Source organism: Sapajus apella, unplaced genomic scaffold (genome assembly GCF_009761245.1).
Source record: "Sapajus apella isolate SASKATOON/1434 unplaced genomic scaffold, GSC_monkey_1.0 scaffold139, whole genome shotgun sequence".
NCBI classification, from domain to species: domain Eukaryota; kingdom Metazoa; phylum Chordata; class Mammalia; order Primates; family Cebidae; genus Sapajus; species Sapajus apella.
Genome location: NW_022437079.1, coordinates 2,014,219 through 2,021,788, shown reverse-complemented (window position 1 = coordinate 2,021,788; position 7,570 = coordinate 2,014,219). Strand labels below are relative to the sequence as shown.

The window sequence follows — 7,570 nt, the reverse complement described above, 5'->3', positions numbered from 1 at the left end:
TTTTAGTAGAGACGGGGGTTCACCATGTTGACCAGGATGGTCTCGATCTCTTGACCTCGTGATCCACCCGCCTCGGCCTCCCAAAGTGCTGGGATTACAGGCTTGAGCCACCGCGCCCGGCCCTGAAATTTATTTTTATTTTTATCATTTTTTTCCTCCTTTCTTTCTTTCTAAAGAAGGCTGTGGGGGTGCTTCAGTTTTTTTTTTTTTTAATGTGTATAATATTTTTATTCACATAGGTATACTTTTTCCGGTACATGCAATATTTCGATACATTCACATAATGTGTAATTATCAAATCAAGGTAATTGGGATATCCACCACTTTAAACATTTCTTTATACTGAGAACATTCAAATGATTCTCTACTAGCTATTTAGAAATACATAATAAATTATTGCTTACTACAGTCAAATCTACTGATTTGTTGGACATCAGGTCTCATTTCTTCTATCTAGTTATTTCTGGGCCGGGCGCGATGGCTCACATCTATAATCCCAGCAGTCTTTGGGAGACTGAGGCAGGTGCATCACCTGAGGTCAGGAGTTCAAGACCAGCCTGGCCAACATGGCAAAACCCCATCTCTACTAAAAATACAAAAATTAGCTGGCCATGTGGTAGGTGCCTGTAATCCCCGCTACTTTGGAGGCTGAGGCACAGAATCACTTGAGCCTGGGAGGCAGAGGTTACAGTGAGCTGAGATTGCGCCATTTTACTCCAGCCTGGGCAACAAGAGTGAAACTCCGTCTCAAAAAAAAAAAGGTTAAAAAAAAATTTTTGTTCTCATGAATCAGTTTATCTTCAACCCTCCTTCCCTCCCCAGTCTAGCCTCTGTAGTCCTTCTTCTACTCTTTCTCCACAAGATCCTCTGTTTTAGCTTCCACATATGAATGAGAACACGCATATTTCACTTAACATAATGACCTCCAGCTCCATTCATGTTGCTGCAAATGACAGAATTTCCTTCTTGTTTACGGCTGACTAATTTTCCATTGTATATATACACCGTGTCTGCTTTACCTGTTGATAGGCACATAGGTTGATTCGATATCTCAGCTATTGTGACTATGTCTTCGATAAACACGAGGGTGCAGATATCTCTCCATTATACTAATTTCCTTTCTTTTGGATATATACTCAGTAGCAGGCTTGCTGGGTCATATGGTAGTCTGTTTTTAGTTTTTGGTGGAACTTCCATACTGTTCTTTACAGTGGCTGTACTAATTTACATTCTCCACAATGTGCTTTGAATACAAAATATAGAAATGAATCCCAGGGCTAAAAAGGCTGCCAGCCAGCTTCATCGCCTGGGACCGCTATTTGGAAGGAGTTTACTTAATTGTATGTTTCCCAGTGTTTGGCCAATTCAGTGTCTAGAACAACCCCACTAGGCAAAGCTGGAAATTCCCTCTTTCATTGTCTAAATGTGGTACAGTGTGGTTTAATAACAGGAAACTTTGTGAAATGAAAAAGTTCAGAAAGAAGAAGTTGAGCACTGACCTTCGCCATCCATGACTTGAAGTGAAACTTCTCTATAAAAAGAAAACAAAAATTAGTTCTGGGCGTATCACAGTCATGTTGAGTCTAGAGCAAAGCAGGCCACTTTAGAGCTGATTTGCATTTGAAAAACTGGGCTAAATTTTAAACACCAAAAATGGTGTTATATAACGCGGAACGCAAAAAGAAACCCCAACACTTCCTGGTATCTTACCTCAAATTAATGTGAAAAACTACATACTCTTAATCAATGGTGTTAAAAGTCAGGATGGTGGTTATGCCTACTGGGTGGGGCACAGAAAGAGATTCTGGCTTATGTTCTGTTTCTTCATCTGGGGACTGGTTACCCGAGTGTGTTTAGATTGTGAAAAGTGGTGGAAATGCATACTCAATAATTTGTGCCCTTTTCTGTATGATGCTGTATTTCAGTAAGAAGTTAATTTAAAAACCTACTGCTGGACACAGAGGCTCATGCCTATAATCCCAGCACCTTGGGAGGCCCACATGGGTGGATCGCCTGAGGTCAGGAGCTCGAGACCAACCTGGCCAACATAGAGAAATCTCGTGTCTACTAACAATACAAAAAATCAGCTGAGCATCTGTAATGCCAGCTACTTGGGAGGCTAAGGCAGGAGAGTCACTTGAACCCGGGAGGTGCAGTGAGCCAAGATTGTGCCATTGCACTCCAGCCTGGGCAACAAGAGCAAAATGCCATCTCATCAAAAAAAAATAGTAAAAAGCAGATTTAAAAAAAAGGGGCCAGGCGCGGTGGCTCACACCTGTAATCCCAGCACTTTGGGAGGCCAAGGCGGGTAGATCATGAGGTCAAGAGATCGAGACCATCCTGGCCAACACGGTGAAACCCCATCTCTACTAAAAATATACAAAAATTAGCCGGGCGTGGTAGCACGCGCCTGTGGTCCCAGCTACTCAGGAGGCTGAGGCGGAAGAATCGCTTGAACCCAGGAGGCGGAGGCTGCAGTGAGCCAAGATTGCGCCACTGCACTCCAGCCTGGTGACAGAGCAAGACTCCGTCTCAAGAAAAAAAACAAAAAACAAAACCTATCTACTCAAGGGCTAGCATTTTTTTTTCCTTAAAGGGGTAGGTAGTAAATATTTCAGGCTTTGCAGTCTATATAGTCTCTGCCACAACTACTGAACTTTGCCCCTGTGGCTCAAAAGCAGCCACAGAGAGCGTGAACATTAATGGGTAGGACTGTGTTCCCGCGAGACTTCACAAAAACAAAACCTCACATGTACCCCCCAAATATGTACAGATATTATGTATCAAAAACATAATAGAAAAAACAAGACAAACGAAAAACTTTAGAAAGCAGGCCAGCCAGCTGTTTTTGGATTCCTGCCATATTTCTCCACGTATGTTCTCATCTAAACATTTCATTTTTTCCTTTTCTTTTTTTAAATTTAAAATTTTTAAATATTTTTTTAATTTTTTAAGACAGGGTTTCACCATGTTAGTCAGGCTGGTCTTGAACTCCTGACCTCAGGTGATCCTCCCGCCTTGGCCTCCAAAGTGCTTGGATTACAGGTGTGAGCCACCACGCCCGGCCTAAACATTTCATCTTAAATTTGAATGCCTCCAAAGACATATTCCAACTTACAAATATTGAGATTTAAACGTAAGGCCTGGCACTGTGACCCAAGCCTATAATCTCAGCGCTTCGAGAGGCTGAGGTAGACGAATCCCTTGAGATTGAGACCAGCTGGGGAAACAGAGTGAGATCTCGTCTCTACAAAAAAATAAAAAAATTAGGCGGTAGGATCGCTTGAGCCCAGGAGGTTGAGGTTGCAATGAGCTGTGATAGGGCCACTGCATGCCCACCTGTGTGACAGGAGACTTTATCTCAAAAAAAAAAAAAATCTCAGACAATAAGATTGTTATATCATTCTTTTAAAGCCAGGCAGTGGAACAGTGGAATCTAAATACCAAGATGATTTGATATCCACCATCAATAACTTGAACAAACTTCTCTGTAAAGAGTCAGATATTTAGGCCACGTGCAGTGGCTCACGCCTATAATCACAGCACTTTGGGAAGCCAAGTGGGGCGAATCACCTGAGGTCAGGAGTTCAAAGCCAGCCTGGCCAACATGGCAAAACCCTGTCTCTACGAAAAATACAAAAATTAGCTGAGGGTGGAGGCGGGCACTTGTAATAGCAGTTACTTGGGAGGCTGAGGCAGAAGAATCGCTTGAACCTGGGAGGTGGAGGTTGCAGTGAGCCGAGATTGTGCCATTGCACTCCAGCCTGAGCGACAAGAGCGAAACTCCAACTCAAAAATACAAAACAAAACAGAATCAAATGTTTTACAGAGTTTCTTTTTCTCCTTCAACACCTGTCTCCATCCCCACCTGGCAGAATATTATCCTAATTTTATCCTAATTTTTTTTTTTTTGAGACCGGAGTCTTGCTCTGTCACCAGGCTGGAGTGCAGTGGCACGATCTCAGCTCACTGCAACCTCCGCCTCCTGGGTTCAAGCGATTCTTCTGCCTCAGCCTCCCGAGTAGCTGGGACCACAGGTGTGTGCCACCATGCCCGGCTAATTTTTGTATTTTTAGTAGAGATAGGGTTTTACCATGTTGGCCGGGATGGTCTCGATCTCTTGACCTCGTGATCCACCCGCCTCAGCCTCCCAAAGTGCTGGGATTACAGGTGTGAGCCACCGCGCCCAGCCAATTTTATCCTAATTTTTATGCTTGGTCACTTTCCCATTCTTCTCTGTAACAACAAAAAGTATAAATTTAAATGATTTTTACTACCTGTGACCCATATCTGTGACTATTATAAAAATTTATTATGGATTGAGTTATCCATAATTATTATTAGGGTCCCAACTGATTAAAACATTTTAAATGTATTATACATTATGAAAAACAATTGTTAAACATCAAAAGTAAAATTGTATCAGAAATGTATCTCTTACGGAGATAAACAGGACTCTACTACCCTCCCCCACAATGAATTTATATTTTCAGGAATGAATATTGTTTGAGGAAAGGGTCAGCATAATTCTGGTCTTATTTTTGTTTCTTATAGGTCAAAGCGCTGGGAAACCCTACTCAAAGAGGCAGCTGGAAATGGAGGCAGTTTTCAAGAGCAATGCCGTTTAATTCTTTGCGTTCCTTTCTGTGCATCCAATTCCATGGTGCTCTATCACTCAACATGCTTTCTTCCTTTCTTCCTTTTTTTTTTTTTTTTTGAGACAGAGTTTCGCTCTGTTGCCAAGTGCCAGGCTGGAGTGCAATGGCACAACCTCCGCCTCCCGGGTTCAAGCAATTCTCCTACCTCAGCCTCCCAAGTAGCTGGGATTACAGGTGCGTGCCACCACGACCAGATAATTTTTTTTTGTATTTTTTAGTAGAGATGGGGTTTCACCATGTTGGCCAGGATGGTCTCGATCTCCTGACCTTGTGATCCGCCCACCTCGGCCTCCCAAAGTTCTGGAATTATAGGTGTGATCCACTGCACCCAGCCCTTTCTTCCTTTTTATTATTTTTTTTGAGATGGAGTCTGGCTTTGTCACCAAGGCTGGAGGGCAGTGGTGCAATATTGGCTCACTGCAACCTCCACCTCCCAGGTTCAAGCAATTCTCCTGCCTCAGCCTCCTGAGTAGCTGGGATTACAGGTGCTCACCACTACATCTGGCTAATTTTTGTATTTTTAGTAGAGACGGGGTTTCACCATGTTGGTCAGGCTGGTCTCGAACTCCTGACCTCAGGCGATCCCTTGCCTCAGCCTCCTAAAGTGCTGGGATTATAGGCGTGAGCCACCACGCCCAGCTGTTCCTATTGTTTTTATACCCATGGGTTCAGGTTCAGATTGAATGAAAGGAAAGAGGTCCCCCCTTGCCTTCAGGGGCTATCTCCCAGTTTTAGCAAAGAGAGCATTTGGAAATACAAGGTCTGTAAATGGATTCCCAGAACACTCTCTGTGCCAGCATCACTTGGAATATCTTTGTGTTCCACCAAGGACCCACACCTCCAGTGTGAAGATCACTACCACACAGCATTTATATCTCCTTTTCTGGGTCTTGAACCTGGTCCAGAGACCAACCTATGGCCAATTTCCCAGGGGAAAAAAATGCATATGTCCCCAACATGGGTCCCTTTAGGGTTTCAGGGGATTCCAAACCTTGATTAAGGGCCCTACTGCAGCTGAAGGCTTTAGAGGAGGACTGTCTTCAACTCAGGACAAGGGTTGTTTGCCTCTAGGAAGATTATTCTGGGGCCAGAATAATCTGCTGGTGAACGGTGCCCTACCCTCGAATAGATCCATTTCAGTCTCGTTAGGACTTTTAAAAGTGCCATGATGTATGCCCTGCCTGGATTTAGAGCAGGTGACAGGAAACTACAGTATTCCCTTTTTTTTTTTTTGATGGAGTCTTACTCTGTCACCCACACACCCAGGCTGGAGTGATTCCAACTCCTGTTTTCAAGAGATTCTTCTGCCTCAGCCTCCCAAGTAGCCGGGACTAGAGGTGTGCGCCACCACGCCCAGGTAATTTTTGTATTTTATTAGAAACGGGGTTTCAACATGTTGGCCAGGATGGTCTGGGTCTCCTGACCTCGTGATCCACCCTCCTCGGTCTCCCAAAGTGCTGGTATTACAGGCGTGAGCCACTGTGCCTTACAGAAAAAGCTTGCCAAACCCTACTCTGGAATTCAGACAGCTTCTCGGTGCCAGCCTGCTCCACACAGCCCGCTTGTGGGGGCGGAGTTTTCCTTAGGCGGGAACTGACTTGGAGCTGGGGGCCCACGGAGGTTTACAAGGCTGGGGGGCTTTCTTTTATAAGCAGGTGGGAAGGAATGAGGCAACCCTCTGGCTGAGATTGATTCAGCCTCAGTGATCTTTGTCCCATGCCCTGAGCCTCTCGCTGGAGGAAAGCCCTGTCCCGTTCCTCCAGGGCTCAGGGCACCCCCTCCCTAGGTTCTGGACTCCTCTGCGAAGGGGGCAGGTGGTCTTTAAGTTCAGAGCCTGTGGGCTGAGGCTGGGACCAGGGGCTGCAGGAAAGGAGGGGGCAGTAGGGAAGAGCAGGCTCCTTGCCTTCAGCCGGGGGAGGTGCCTGAGCCCGGGCAGCAGGCAGGGCGCAAGGGCAGCAGGAAGCTGCAGTCACGGCCGACTGGCCAACAAGGGAGTCCTGGGGCTCCGCCTGACAGCATGGGCCCTGGGGTGCGGGAAAAGCACCGCTGGTCTCGGGGCTTTCCTTGGTGCGGTTGCCCAGGGATCTGCTCCTCCAAACAGCCAGCCCGCTCTGCAGATGGGACCCCACGGCACTACGGGGATCCCCTGGGTGCCCAGTCCCGGGGAAGCTGCTAGGAAGGCTGGGAAGTCCCTGCGCAGCTCTGGGACAATCGGAGTCCGTGTGCACTCAGCGGAGGGCGGACGGAGTGCGGGCTCCTCCGGTATTCCAGGCTGGGGCGCCGCCCGGACACTCGCCCCTGCTCCTCCGGGCCCGCCTGCCGCCCCGCTCCCAGACCCCCTGCCCCGCCAGCGCGCAGAGCCCCGGCCTCTGCCGGGGAAAGCTCCGCCCGGTTCCCCGGGGCCCAGGGCGCCCCCCCGCGTACCTAAGGAGTTCACCGACAGCTCGGCGGCGCCGCGGGCCGGGGCTCCCAGGAGACAGGCCCCGGCGCAGAGCAGCGACAGCGCGGCCCACATCCCGTCGGCAGCGGAGGGACTCTGGCGCCCGGGACTAGCGGAGGTGGCGGCACGAGCGGGGCCCGGGAGCGCTGGGGGCGGGGTGCGGGGCGGGGCGTGCGCGGGGGTTGGGGCGGGGCGAGTGCGGGGGGCGGGGGGGGGCGGGGGGGGGGGTGTGCGGGGCTCCCCTCGGCCTGGTTCGCGGGAGTGGGCGGCTCCGATTAACCCGCCGGCTCTTCCACCTACGGCCGGGCCGCGTCGCTCTCACGTCTCCTCTGGGAGGAAGGGCCTTCCTGGCCGTCAGGACTGGCTGAGTCCTCGCTTTGCCTGGACTGCCTGGCACCGCGCAGTGGGGCGGGTCTCAGCCTGGCCTCTCCCTCTTCCAGCCTGTGGCCATCCCCACGTCCCCCATGTCCCT

At 48.7% G+C, this 7,570-nt stretch overlaps 1 protein-coding gene across 1 annotated transcript in view; it reads right to left on the bottom strand.

The window, feature by feature from the left end:
* The window catches only part of CTSH (cathepsin H), a 22,663-nt gene extending 15,413 nt beyond the window's left edge, over positions 1-7,250 (bottom strand). The window contains exons 1-2 of the mRNA XM_032263847.1: positions 7,083-7,250; positions 1,500-1,531 (exon numbers count right to left, since the gene is read on the bottom strand). Of these exons, the coding sequence (XP_032119738.1) occupies positions 1,500-1,531; positions 7,083-7,173 (123 nt within the window). The 5' untranslated portion in view covers positions 7,174-7,250. The remainder of the gene's footprint in view (positions 1-1,499; positions 1,532-7,082) is intronic.
* Between the last annotated feature and the right edge of the window lie 320 nt (positions 7,251-7,570).